We start from the raw sequence: 14,227 nt of genomic DNA, 5'->3' as shown, positions 1-14,227 counted from the left end.
ATTTGCAATGATGAATCTTTAACGGATTTATTTGACAATTGTATACACTTTTTGGACTGGAATGGAAGATTACATATTGTGTAAACCTAATCTCATTATTAAAATTTAGTGTAAATTACACATTTTGAACATGATAAATACCACATTGATTTCAGTGTAAACGTATTGATTCTATATGGTAAATGTCATATAAATAAATGCAGAATAACAAGGTACCCCCCCATTTCAATGGGTTTTAATGTGAATTGAAAGACTATCGGACTATATAAGACTCTCAACCTTGTGGACACTAAAAAGAGTCATGAAACGGTCAAACTGTACGGTGAACTATTTAAAGAGGAATAACATGTTTTTTTTAAACACGATTTTATATTAGTGACGTTCATTCATCCTAATTCTGTTACTTTACAAATTAGTATCATTTGTCTCTCCTAGCCCTCCTATTCTTGCTTTGTGTACGATTATGTTGAGCACTATTTGTATATTTGAATGTTTTCAATAAAGATGTAAAAGAATAAAAATTTTAGAAAAGTACGGTACAGAACTGTATGATAAAATAAAATAAATAAAAAGCACGGTCTAGACCAGCTAAAAAAGAAAAATAAATTAAAAAAAAAAAAAGTAAATAAATAGAAAGTATGGTCCAGACCAGTAAACAAAGATTCCGTTTGAAGAGATCTGCGGTGAATGGAAAGAATTGACTGGGCAGAATGTTCTCAAGGATCATTTCATTCTGTCGAAATTGGTTATTTGGGCGGTAGAATGCAAACTGTGGAAGCCAAAAGAAAAATCATTTTGCCCAGTTCTTTGGACATATACATATATATATATATTTTGGCAGAGAAACGCAAAGTTTGAATCTCAAAATGAATTTACGTCTGTTACGATTACTCAGACCATTGAGCCGAGCGGTTCGCTACGGACGAATCGTTTGCCAGTTTTGCGTCACTACACGGAACCTAAACATATATTTGCACGGAATCAAGAGCCGGCCAGAATCAATGGGACAGTTTATTATATACTGTTAGTCTACTGTCGATTACTTAAAAATAAGGCGGATATACTTTTCCATGAGAGCAGTACGATGATGCACAAATGAGTGTCAGCAAGACGAGAACCAGGAACACGTCACTGACCACATGGTGACAACTGTCTTTTGGGTTGATAATGACAAACATCCCGAAAACAGAGCCGTTTGTTTCACTCCCAGGTTTACAGCTGCAAAGACATAAGGTGTTCTTAAATATGTCAAATCAATTGCACATATTTTTGCCAACCCTTTTGCTTTTTTAAAACCTTTGCTCTAAAATGTTTGGTTTCAAACTACGCCATGCGCTTGTAGGCTTGTTTCATATCCCCGCCCCCCCAAGTCCCAAAAGATGTTCCGATCCCACCAAAGCGGCCTTTGAGGAATAACTGACACCCGGCAGCCTTGCATCTGAATTTATTAGGCATCATCGTCACGACCAGTGCTTGATTCTAGAAAACATAGTGAAGTCGCTGCTACAATACATAACCGGCAAATGCGGCAACATGCGCCCAGGCACCAAGTGCTGTCGGAGAGAAGCAGTCGTTCCACACTGAGTCAGCCAGCTCACTACAGGGAGGACCGTCCGATATCAAAACTAAAGCGGTCTCAACGTCAAAGTGTACTGCAGCCGGCTCAGCCCGACAGCAGTCCCCAAACCTCTGCTTTTGATTTTCGTGACGCCATTCACGTTGTGTGAAATGCACTCCCCGTCGGGTCATCTCATCAAACATGATCCCGCGGATGACGATCGTTAAACGTCGGCTGTAATTTGCTGGCCATCCCACCCCAACTCAAAAACATCACTCTGCAACTTTTATTTGAAATAATATGCCAGGCTCTTAAAATGAAAATTAAAATTAAAAAAAAAAAAATCACTAAACGAGAACTGTCAAACAAACACTGCGACTCAAAAGCCATCAGCTGTCTTTGAGGGTAAACATCGGGGTCCTATCAAAGCGGAACAGGGAGCGATGAACGGATTCCACAGGCTCGGCGGCGTCCGGGGGAGGGGGGCGGGGGAATGTCGTTTTTTGTTTTTCCCGTGACTCTGCTGGTCCCGATGTCTCCTTTGCGGAAGTACCGGTGAGACGGCGTCACTGTTCCCCGGCCGCCGTGCCGGCGCCATCGGGGCCCGTCCCGTCCTGGCGCGAGGCGCTCAGGGCCAGCTGCATGGCCCAGATGCTGAGCGGCCTCATGTAGGCCAGGGAGCGGTAGATGCCCTTCTCGCAGTACGCCTCGGGGGTCTGGAAGGCCATGCCCAGCCTCTCCCACACCGTGCGGTAGCAGCCCTCCGCCGTGTGCAGGCCTTCCTCCAGCATGCCCTGCCAGGCACAATCATCTCAATCAGCTCAAATGGAGAAAAAAAAATACAAAACAAAACAAAAATACTTTGAAGGATCTTACGTTTAGGTTTATAATAATAAATATATACTACCTTTCCTTTAATGCCAATCACTACGGGGTATAATGTGCATTTTCACTAAGCTTCAATGCATTCAAATGGGGCCAACCAGTCTCAGTGCAGTCAGAAATACTGTATTTTTATTGGCGCACGCATGCGCACACACACACCACACACACTTTAAAATTTGTAGTTCATTTTCAGGTTTATTTATTTAAGTCCCCACATTATTTATTTATTGTTAACTTTTTCTTATATTTATTTTAGGTTCATTGCATATTTCATGGTTATGCTGCAAAACTATCTATCTATCTCATTGTATCAAGCATTATGGATCTTGTTTTTCTCCCCAAAGGTGAAATTCCCCAAATTGTCCCCATGTGACTGCAAATGAAGCTGGTTGAGAAGGTAACTCTCAATTTGAACTTTCTCAATAACACCGCGATCGGGGGAAAACAGTCTGCTAGACAATATCTGATGAGAGATGTGGTTTTAATAGGGCCTTGTCTCAGAAAAACTATGTCAAAGAATGCAAACATATCCTTAAGTTTACAGAACAGGGTCATTTTAACCATGAACAGCTTCTACTACTCAGCCACAACGCTCAGGAGCCGAACTCGGGAACCTTAATTCAATATCTCAGCAGCAATAATACATCCCATAAAACATCCCAAACACAATCAGTCCGCACCTCATGGATCATCGTGGCGGCCAGGCTGTACACCACGCCGATCCAGACTTCGTCCGACTGGACGCTGGAGCGGTCGGGCACTCCCTCGGGACGCATGCCGTTGACCGCGCCCATCTGACCCCCGGCGAAGCTCATCACGTTGAGGTCGTAGACCGACCTCAGCGCGCTGAGGATCTTCTCCCTGGGGAAAGCCTGGAAGCGGGAGGGCGTGGAGACACGTAAGACAACCGCTCACGTCTTCGAACGACGATGTTTGCAGAGAAAACGCCTCGAGCCGTGTTGGATACTGCGGTTTATTCTTCAGGAGTGGGTCGCAAGCTTGAATTTTTAAGCCGATTCCCCCCCCATAAAGTGACCAAAATGGCTGCTCGGGAAGCGGCCGTCCCTAAAACCGCACGACAGGAAAACCCTTCGCTGACCTGGTACTCTCCTTCTCCCAGCCCGGAAGCCCGGAGAAACCAGTGGCCGGCGCACTGGTCCGACATGACGCTGTTGGACAAGCTCCTCCCGCTGCTGTCGTAGTTGTAGTACTTGCCTAAGGAAACGGGGGACGGACAGATCACATGGAGGTCAGATAAGACAAGGTCGCGGCCTTCAAATGATCTCCGCCTCCTTTTACCTCTCCGACCGCCTCCTCCACCTCGTCCCTGTCATCCCAACGTACCGTTCCAAAGCAGCTTGTCGAAGGCAGCGCCGCCTCTGTCCAGGATGTCTCTGAAGCGCTGGCGGCTCGGCTCGTCCTCCACCAGTGTGGCCATCTTGCACATCACGCACACCGACGCCAACCACAGGCCGCCGCAGTACGCACTGCGACAAGCGCCAGCGGCAGAACGGGAAGTACGTCGGGGAAAGAATGACGAAGGAGGAGTCGGAAAAATTGAACAACATTTTTTTTTGGGGTTCTGTGCGGATCCAAATCACCACAAAAAGGGGAAGCTTTCACTTGTAATACAGTAGTTCTCACTTTCAGAGTGAAACTTGTTGGTATTCTGGCTGGAACGGATGAGTCAGTACAGCTTTGCAACTTTGATCTTGCAACACAAGTACTCATTTCCATTATTTATTTATAAATAACGGGGGGGGTAAATTTCTCAAACCTGCTTTTAACAACAAGTCTACATCAGGTCAGGTCCCTTCCCTGATTCTCACCTCGGCCCGGTGACCGTCCACCCGTCGTAGGTCTGGTCGGCGTAGCCGGAGTTCTCTATCAGTCCGTCGCCGTCCAGGTCAAACTTCATCTCCGACTCCATCACCGCCTTGGGAAACAACCGCGACGATGGATTTTTAGCCGAGCCTCAATAATATGATTTTTACGGAATGTCATAAGTTGCTTAAAAAAAATGGGAGGTGATTATGATTATGAAACGATTACAATTTTCCAGTTCCATGATTTACTAAACTGGGATCAATCCACAATGCACAATAGTTTAACTCATGCACTCCTTTTGTGCAAAATACCATGTGAGCTTATTAAGGACTTTTTTGGGGGGTGCAAAACAGTTGCAAATCACACAAGATGGCTTTTTTCACTTTTTCATGTCTTTAGGACATGAAATTGGAACTATTGATATCCTTTTTTAAAATAGCTACAGAGGATGACAAAATTAATGACACATTTCATCTGAGAACCTGAGAAAAGTTCTCCATGTTCCGTTTATTTTCTAACGCTGCGCTTCTTTTCTGCAGCCATGCAGGCGACACATACAATGCTCTGCAGTTCTAGTTAGAAAAGGCTCTTGGCGGGTCGACAACGGGAGGTCTCAGAAAATAGAAAAGATCATTTTGCACACTCCAACATCAAGGCCTTCAGAGTTAGTAAAGAAGGGACTAGTTATCTATTTATCTCTAACCAGGACCGGTTTGCCTCTCAGATTTCGAGCCTGTGGCGCCTCCCCACCTGGCAGATGGGCCACATCTCCTGCAGGTACTGAGCGTCCTGGGTGAGGTGGAAGTCCCTGTAGACCTGCAGGACGAACTTGAGGTTCAGATCCTTCCAGTTGGCGGTGTCGTGGATGAGGTAGGCGTTGACCCGCTGCCACGGCTCGTCATCTGGTGACGAGAAAAGGCGCCGCTGTGATGACAAGACTCGGCTCCCCCGTGTGCAGGACGACCAGTTAACAAGGGGGGCGCGTGCTTGCGTCGCCCGCCAGAGATCTCGCAGGAAAATCAGTCAGTTTTTAGTCGGAACGCAACTTTTCCAAAATAGATTTCCACCACAAAAAGACAGCTGAGAGCAACGGCAAAGTCTTTTTGGTTATTTGGCATGGCGCAAGGAGAGCTGCTTGGCATTCGGCGATGTTTGTTTTTTCATTATAGTGGGAACACGTTATAATATAATGAATTATTATCTGACGTTATTAATGTTAAAAAATAATTTATATAATGTAAGTAACACCAGCCATGACAAAGTTGTTGTATAAAACAAATTGCCGTCGATGATATTCGGTGGCCGCGGAGCCATCTGAACCTCCTCCTGTCTGTTTACAGACGTTGTGCTTCCTTGAAATGAACGCAACACGGGACCAACGTGGCTCATGCGACGACGCAAGTTCGACAAATTTACTGAGCCGCTCCCTGGCTCTTAAGTTCTTGCGGTCTACAAGCGTCAACAAACCACGTTTCCAGCACGCCGCAAACTGTCAGGTTTTGCAAGCGTGGGAATGGGAGTTCTGTTTGTGTCCCGGGTATCTCCACCTGGGTCTCCTATGTCGTGGGGTACCACATTTTTGGCCTTGACCGGAGAACAGCGGCCGCTCATCAGATGGAGGCGCTCCGTGGGGTCGTGCTGTACCACGCTGCCGGCTGCGGAGGGGAAAGAGCGGCATAAAAAACATTTAATAAAACACACACACAAAAAAAAAAAAAAAAAGAAACACGAGACACTTTCAATCTGAAGGGGACGCCTGTTGCACTCTTCCCATCAGACAGAAACCCATTCAGCAGCGAGGTAATCGCATTTCGCTCACCAATGTCATACTGGAGGCTCAAGGCCAGTTTGGGCCACAGCATGATGAGTGCGAAGGAGGCGTAGAAGTGCACGTCGTACGTGTTGTACATCCTGTACTCCTGACCTGGAAAAACAAGGAGCGTGAGCAGAGCGGAACCAACTTGACCTGCAGCCTGCTCCTTCCCGTTCACCTTATATTGTTTTCCCGCAGAATTCAAAGCCTGGGATATTTTTATTTATTATTATTATTTTTTTTTTTTTTTTTTAATGGAGAATCAAACTCAGAGAAAGAAAATGGGAGGAAACTATTGTGGAGACAGGGGGGTATGGCAGTTAATACTGTAAAATATTTTATTTTGAGAGTATGCAAAGAGGGAATATCTACCAATTATATTTTGCAGGCACCTGAAATGCCAATCCATAGAAGTACAGCTGATATTTATTCATTCATCTGATGGAGTGTGATTTCCTGGCGCGTGAGAGAATTTCTCATTTTCAATTTGCACATTTACATCAGAAATGAAAGCGCTGGTTATCTCATTTATTCAAAAACAACAAATAAAGAGGTGCCGGTCTAGATGACATTGAGGCAAACGGGGCTCGCTCACCCTCGAGGTAGGCGAAGCGTCCGTACTCCTTGATGACGGCCGGCTGTGCCGGCAGCCCCCCGTCCTCGCTGCGAACACCGCCGCTGACGTCGCCGTCCTCCGGCAGCTCCGTCCACACCGTTCCCCCGTCCACCAGGAAGTAGAGCTCGTTGAACAGCGCAGACTTGTACCAGGAGGGCAGCGCGCTGAACGCAACGGAGCCAAGTTCGACAAAATGACAAATATTAAAACTCGTTATTCTGTTTTATTTATATTTATAGAGCGTGCGGCAACTGCTTCAACTTGTGCAAAAAAATTTAAATAAATAAACAATAATTTGAAAAATAGGTGAATGCAGGCAGGGAGAAGTAGTTGCCCGCGGCAACGGCCATTATCACAGTGACGGTGGTAATTGTTCAAAAATATCTGACTGCTAATTGCCACAATTGACCAATCAGAATAGAGCATTCCACAAAGCCATGTAATAATTTACTATACGGCTCAATATTATATATTATCTACATTACCAGCGTAGTAAATCATATTTCAACATACCACTTTGCTTTAGTACCATCATATTATATCTATGCACTATTTACTCAATACCTGTGTAACAGGTGATTAAAGGTAACTTTATTAATATAGTCAGCTGTACAAGTGCTACTCCCTGTTAACTTGTGTTTATAGATGTGTGCATATATTCTATTTCATTACTTTTTGGCTAAATATAAATATATCTGAAGGCATTGAGAGCAGCTCGTTTCAAAAGGGTCGGCAGCCTATCCCGACCTGTCCAGCAGTATCGGCCTCTGCCACTCCTCGATGCTCCTCTCCCACTGGGTGTACCGTGTCAGGGCGTAGTGGGCGAGAGAGGGCGAAGCGTCCCCTCTACTCCCAAAGTAGCGAGTGTATCTCCTAAAAACACAAGAGGGGAAAAAAACCGACAAGAGTTGATCAGGAGGAAAATGGCTGGAGGGAGCAGCGGTATTAAAAGAGAGGATACAGTTGTTGCTGTTTTTTTTTTTGTTTTTTTTATTAAATCGCAGGCATTACAATTCCATCTTTTACGACTCTCCGCCCCCCTGACATGTTTGACCACTGATAGAGGTCAAAGCAGAGGCTCTGTTAAAGTTTCGGTGTAAAGCTTACACCTTAGGAAGGCGGTGCCACTGTCCAGAGTTAAAGGTGCATAGTTACCATAGCATAGGGCAGCATAGGGCCTGAAGTTGGGAAAGGTGACAAAAAGGTATCAAAAAAGTCCAAGGCCTCTTCTATCCAAAGGTTAAAAAGCCTTTATGAAGATCCTCCCTGGTGGAATTTAAGCATGGGCTGTATGCATGTGATATCCATGTATTATCCATGTTAATAAAGGCTTTTTAAACTTTTTGACAGAAGAGCAGCTTGGACCCTGTTCCTTGCCGCTTCTGTTCGTCGTGTTTTCTCGGTCGGAATCCCTATTGAAATGGGGAAGAGAAACCTAAAGAACACGATTCACTGATTCTATGATTCAACCGCTCTGCAACATCACAACCTCTTTTTATTATGGCAGAACTTCAAGCAGAAACAGAAATGAAAAGAGAGGTTGGGGGGGGGGGGGGGGGGGGTTTATATCGGAACAACAAAGCAAACTCTCCAAAAAACGGGTGTCGTGTGAATGACGTGTCGGATATCTTGACAGGTAAGGGAGATGCAGACAGGAGCAAGCCCTGTCAAGTCAGGCTTTAATGGCTTAGACGACCACAGATGTGGTTGCGTAATCAACCGTCGTGATCGCACGGCTGCCAACCCTCACCCAGAACACATTTGTGGGAAGTTTTGTTTACGTTCCCGCGCCCTGTCTTTCAGCATACCGGAGGTGCTCCCGCTCCCTGGAGCCGAAGGTGATCTTGGGCATGTCCCACGCCAGGCTGAATTCCAGGGCGTTGTGGCCCTGAGAGGGCACCGAGCAGCCCGCCGCCAGGGCCGCCGCCACCTTCTCTCCCTTTGGCGTGGGCGGGCTGGAGCCTGGGTGTAGGCGGTGAAAATACCGCAGTAGAAATAGAAGAGGAGACATATTTCCGTGTAAATGCATGCCTTGATGTTATGCCGCCGACAGGAGGAATCATTGTTTATCCATAAGGTAATATCAAGTGTTATCAAGTCTAACTCTGACCACCATGCCGACTATTCCGGTGCATTGTTTGCGATTTCTAAGTGGAACGGCCAACAATAATAAAAATCCATTTCCGCCCAGGAAAGCCACCGACCAGTCGGAGAGTCGAGACGTCCGTCGGTGATGAGGTCACTCCACAAGCCGCTGCAGGTTCCCTTCGGACTGAATGCCGTCTGGTGACTGATCTCCCTGTCGGGCTGATGAGAAAGGTGAGCACATGGTTGCACGTATACAGGGACACACACACACGCACGCACGCACGCACGCACGCACGCACGCACGCACGCACGCACGCACGCACGCACGCACGCACACACACACACACACACGCGCGCACACACACACACGCACGCGCTTAGAATAGCCTACTGACTAATCACACCACAGAGAAAAGCCTGTATTATCATAGGCAAATTTCCCCACGCTGCACCTCCCACAGTCAAATCACACAAACAAAATATATCAAAAGACCGGATCGTTCCCAACAGGTGGTCTATAAAGTTGGAGAGGGGGTTTTCCAAAAAACAATCCACTTTAAGCGACACATTTTAACTCAAGGGGTTTTTTAGGGGAAAATAACAGAGAAACCATTTTGACACATATTTGTAACTCGCGATAGAATAACAAATATAGATGATGCAAGTTTTTAGCAGTTAAAAAAAATTGCCTAGGTGGTTTCTTAAAAAATAGAGTGATAGAGTGCTCCCTGAGGCAAAGAAATATGTAAAAATATTGGGGAAATGCCATACAATGTTCAGCATTCAGCTCCTGGAGATCAGGAATGCACCTGATCTGCATCTGACACACACACACACACACACACACACACACACACACACACACACACACACACACACACACACACACACACACACACACACACACACACACACACACACACACACCTGCTCCCGAGCAGCCATGCACAGGGTGTAAGGGTTGGCTGTGGTGCAGTGGTGCAGCAGGACCCCGGACACGGCCTCCCCCTCCTTCTCCAGGTGGAACGGCTGGTTCCAGTGGCCCCCGCTCTTGTCGTCCTTGTGGCCCGAGCCGTTGACCAGGGTGAGCATGATGGAGACGTCCAGAGCAAAGTCGTTCTTGTTCTCCACGTCCCACACGAACACCACCACCGGGAGACTGGAGTCCTGAGGGGGAAGGGAGAGTGGGCGTCTGCGGGTCAAACTGAGTACTGAGTACTGAGACAAATATAAGAGACATCAATGATTTTGATGGCTGCAAAAAAGGGTTTGACCAAACCAACTTTGCTGCATCTACTGAATACTGAAATAAATACACAAATTTACGCACGGAGAGAATCAGAAAATGAAGTCTGTATCCCATTGCGTCATGTAGGGCAGTGGTTCTCAAAGACTTTTTTTAGTAGTGTAGCCCCTTTAAGATCTTTTTCAGCGGAGGTAAATTAACGTCAATTATGTACTCTACAGTATGTGTATCGTATGTGTTTTTTTTTTTTTTTTTTTACATTATATAATACCAATATTTTTTTTCAACACATTTTTTATTTTTGGAACACCCCCTGCAGTACCCCAGGGGGTACGAGTACCCAAAACACTGACAATAGGGGATAATGAGCAACCAGTCGGTCATTAGTCGCAAAATAACTCCCCACAGCGTGACCATGGTCTTCATCATTCTGAAGGGGGTTATTTTGGGATAATCACCGACTGGCGAAGCACAGCTACTTACCAAATAAAATAATACATTGAGACGGAATATTGATTCGAAATAATTTGATAACTAGTATGCCTAGTTTTAGAGCTACTACGCCCAGCGCGGTGTAGAAGTGTAGTACAAAGAAAAATTGTTCCACAACAACGTAGTGAACTATTAGCCCTACAAAAAAAAAAAAAAACTTCACCTTACATGACTAACCTATTTGCTGTTATAATGTTAAATTGGACATATCCGCATTCATCTCTTCAAGTCCTCCATGGTGGTTTCTAGGTTGCTTCACAAGATGTTGCCGCTCTTGTATTGTAACGTCGATCATTATTAACAGATCTGTGATCATTATTCACAGGTAATTCCAATGACCAATCGGAGCACAGTATTCCACATCGCCGCACGCCGGTACCTGGTAGTCGTGGGGGATGACGGGGGACACCTGTCTGCAGGTCAGCGTGACGTTCTGGCCCGGCAGCTCGTACACGGTCCAGGCTCGGGGGTACAGGGCGTGGTAGAAGGCGTACTCCCCGCAGTAGCCCCAGTTCCAGCCCTGCAGCGTGGGGGGCCGCTCCACCGACAGCACCTGCTGGTAGAGCGTCTGGCCCCCCCGGCGCAGGCACACTGTGAACTAGGCAGAGGCAGAACATCAACAGGTCAGGTGGAGGTGTTTGTGTTTGTATGCTACCTTATCAAGGAAGGATTGGAAGAGAAAGGTGAACGTATGAGTTTAAATCCAAATTTCAATCCCATGCCTGACTTAGGCCGGGAGTCGGCATGATGCTCCCATGGTATTGAGGTAAATGAGTTGATACGATTGAATGTAGAAAAATTGTATGGAATTCCGTACAGATATTTATTACAAGAATCTGGTGTTTGCTGTGTGAAAATAGTTGAGTTTAAGAGATTAACCTTAGAATTTTGGAATATTTTCCCCCTCGGAATTCTAAGATTATTGTATAATTTTGAGAATGAAGTCCGAATTCAGAGTTTTCAAAAGTCTGACTTTAAGTCCGAATTCTCACTCCAAACTCAGAATTCTGACTTCCTCAAAAGAAAATTTTTTTTTGAGGTTGCACTTTCCATCACGTTGTGCATCTAGAACCAGCACGCTGACACAAAATAACATTTTAACACATTTTAAAAAAGGTAATGAAAGCACCCTAAAGAGGAAGTGGGAGACACCCGCAGGCACTGACCCGGCGGCTCCCTCTTGGATTCAGATCCGACATTCCTGACTATGTAAACCTCTGCTAAAACCAAGCCGGACCTGTTCAACCCGTTCAACATTCAAGATCAAGATTAGAGATTCAAGAGGATATGTGTCGCATACATACCCATACGGTACATACCCACACGGTACATACACATATGCAGCGCAAAGCTCACTGATCGGCGTCGGCGCCCTCCATTCATATCCTTTTACGAGAGCTCTCCGGTGGAAGCGCGTACCTGGTTGGCCACGACCGTTTTGTAGTGGTACATCCCAGGATTTAGTTGCCACCGGCAGAACTCCCCCCTCCAGCCTCTCGTGATGGTGCCTCCCCCGATGCCGCCGAGCGGAGCGCCTGGGGGAGAACCAAACAAAAATTAATGGGGTGGGGGTCGATGTAGGAAGCATGCCTCGCATCCTAAAAGGTGCTACGTGAGAAATGTATTATCGGTGTAGAAAAGAATGGTACATTAGGCGTCATACCGTATATCTGGCGCAGGGATTGGGCGCCAAACATATCGATGAACGGGGCCTTTTTTTCCACTTGGGTCTTCTTGTACCACCATTTCAGATACCTGTGCAAACACACGATCACACGGGAGGTTCAAATTGTGATATCGGCATCAGAATAGGATGGAAGTGGGGTTTTTTTCCACAAGGGGTAAGGACACACGGCTGAAAGAAAGGACAAATCACAATTCGAGAAATATTAAAAAAACACTGCCAAAAGACGGAACATCCACATATTCCACATATTCCCCGTCTACGTCGTATAATCATGACGTGAGCACGGCGACTCTGCGGGTCGTCATTTAAAAAAAAACAAAAAAAAAAACTGTTTTTTCCCGAGCGATCTTCATTACTCTCATCCGTCTGTCTATTCAGAGTCCGTTCAAAGGCAGACGCGGCTGTTCCCATGCCTCTGAACCAAAGCTGCAGATCCCCTCCCCCTTCCCTCCCTCCGGACGGACAAACGCAAATGCGCGGAGAGAAGGGGCGGATTGTGGCGCCGCTAGATAAAGGCGGGGGTTGTCTCCGAGCCGCGTGAAGCCACAGTCTGTCAAGTCGGAGGCGTTTGAGAATGCACGAGTGCGTCATGAAGTAAATCGCTGATAAGGAACGCGAGTCGTGCTCGATGACACACCGGAGCCATGTCAAAGTTCAGACCAGGTTCGAGCGCGAGAATATCTTCGTCCCCGCGAATGAGCGGCGGCTTCGTGGGCCGCGGGAGCGGGCTGTTGAGCGGGGGGGCTTCCCCCATTTTCTGAGGTACAAACAACAACGACAACGACTTTGAACAAACGGCCAGCGGCTACGGCTTCTGTGGACGGACAGGATCCGTTTTACCTTTGCCACACATCCATTGTTTGGCTCCCGTTGTTTCTGCCGTCCACCTGGGTAAACAAAAGGTTCCCTGACCTGGAATTTCTGAACAGACGCCAGGTCTTTGAAACCTGACGTATCCGACGGTGAGGGGCCCTTCGCTTTGATACGTTCAAACACTGGACTTTCATCACAACGTACGGACTCCTTTTTATTGTGGTAGAATAGACAGGCAGTCGGACAACATGGGAGTCATTTGTTATGATCCGTAAATGAGAACATGTTCACTATTTCAACGCGTTTACACTTCTCTGGCAATGTGAGAGAGAAAGAGAGAGAGAGAGAGAGAGAGAGAGAGAGAGAGAGAGAGAGAGAGAGAGAGAGAGAGAGAGAGAGAGAGAGAGAGAGAGAGAGAGAGAGAGAGAGAGAGAGAGAGAGAGAGAGAGAGAGAGAGAGAGAGAGAGCGCGCGCCGTGGCTCCTCAGCTTCCAGCGCGGGACTGGAACAAAGCTGAGCCGGAAACTGGAATGTCGTGCATTGGCTCGGCCTGAACCGCATGTTTGACTCGGCGAGAGAGAAGCTCGGGGTGGTGGGTCAACACACAAAACCACCAGAGGCGTGCACCGGCTACAGCCCCGGGCTCGCACAACGACCAGAGGCCAAACCGCTTGTTTGTCCCGTCCTTATTGCATCTGCGACTTGGCAGTGCCGCTGGGGCTGGGGGCGGGGGTAAAACATGCACAAACATTCAACTGGATCACCTGAATTTGGATTGGTTCAGACAACGTACGAGATAAACTATATCCATTGCAGGGTAACTGAAATAGTTGTTGATCGCCGCGGGGACGAAGGACCGTTGATCCTTAAATATTTATGGGTGGGGTAATCTTTAGGTTTTCGGGTGTGGGCTGACACATGAGACAACGGCTACTTCCTAACTCCCCTACAGCCCCATGGTAACAATCCCGATTTTATAGTCTCGATGTTGCTATGGCAATCGTGTAAAATAAAAATAAAAATGCAAGTGTCAATAGAGGAATGGCAATGTTGTGTATTTAAAACGGCACAAAATATTAGGAAGACAAATGTACAAATGTACCAATGTCATGTCGCAGCTAGTTTTTCGCTCAAATACTCCCGCCGTTTACACTCGTGAGCGAATCCCTTACCTGACGCCGAGGCCAAGGTGCTCCAAGAGGT

General features: G+C 46.7%; 1 protein-coding gene across 2 annotated transcripts in view; it reads right to left on the bottom strand.

The window, feature by feature from the left end:
• Positions 1 to 1,428: 1,428 nt before the first annotated feature.
• The window catches only part of gba2 (glucosidase, beta (bile acid) 2), a 14,470-nt gene continuing 1,671 nt past the window's right edge, over positions 1,429 to 14,227 (bottom strand). For both annotated transcript variants that reach the window (XM_080023062.1, XM_080023061.1), the window contains exons 3-19: positions 14,197 to 14,227; positions 12,189 to 12,280; positions 11,945 to 12,060; positions 10,905 to 11,123; positions 9,715 to 9,954; positions 8,904 to 9,006; positions 8,508 to 8,661; positions 7,447 to 7,572; positions 6,679 to 6,863; positions 6,090 to 6,194; positions 5,818 to 5,925; positions 5,021 to 5,172; positions 4,273 to 4,379; positions 3,788 to 3,930; positions 3,543 to 3,658; positions 3,124 to 3,315; positions 1,429 to 2,352 (exon numbers count right to left, since the gene is read on the bottom strand). The exon at positions 14,197 to 14,227 is cut by the window's right edge and continues 264 nt beyond it. In XM_080023062.1, coding sequence (XP_079879188.1) covers positions 2,125 to 2,352; positions 3,124 to 3,315; positions 3,543 to 3,658; positions 3,788 to 3,930; positions 4,273 to 4,379; positions 5,021 to 5,172; positions 5,818 to 5,925; positions 6,090 to 6,194; positions 6,679 to 6,863; positions 7,447 to 7,572; positions 8,508 to 8,661; positions 8,904 to 9,006; positions 9,715 to 9,954; positions 10,905 to 11,123; positions 11,945 to 12,060; positions 12,189 to 12,280; positions 14,197 to 14,227 — 2,417 coding nt within the window. In that variant the 3' untranslated portion in view covers positions 1,429 to 2,124. The remainder of the gene's footprint in view (positions 2,353 to 3,123; positions 3,316 to 3,542; positions 3,659 to 3,787; positions 3,931 to 4,272; positions 4,380 to 5,020; positions 5,173 to 5,817; positions 5,926 to 6,089; positions 6,195 to 6,678; positions 6,864 to 7,446; positions 7,573 to 8,507; positions 8,662 to 8,903; positions 9,007 to 9,714; positions 9,955 to 10,904; positions 11,124 to 11,944; positions 12,061 to 12,188; positions 12,281 to 14,196) is intronic.

Source organism: Zeus faber (assembly GCF_960531495.2).
Source record: "Zeus faber genome assembly, chromosome: 22".
In the NCBI taxonomy this organism is placed as follows: Eukaryota; Metazoa; Chordata; class Actinopteri; order Zeiformes; family Zeidae; genus Zeus; species Zeus faber.
The sequence above is the reverse complement of the archived record's forward strand: the minus strand, read 5'-3'. Positions and strand labels throughout refer to the sequence as shown.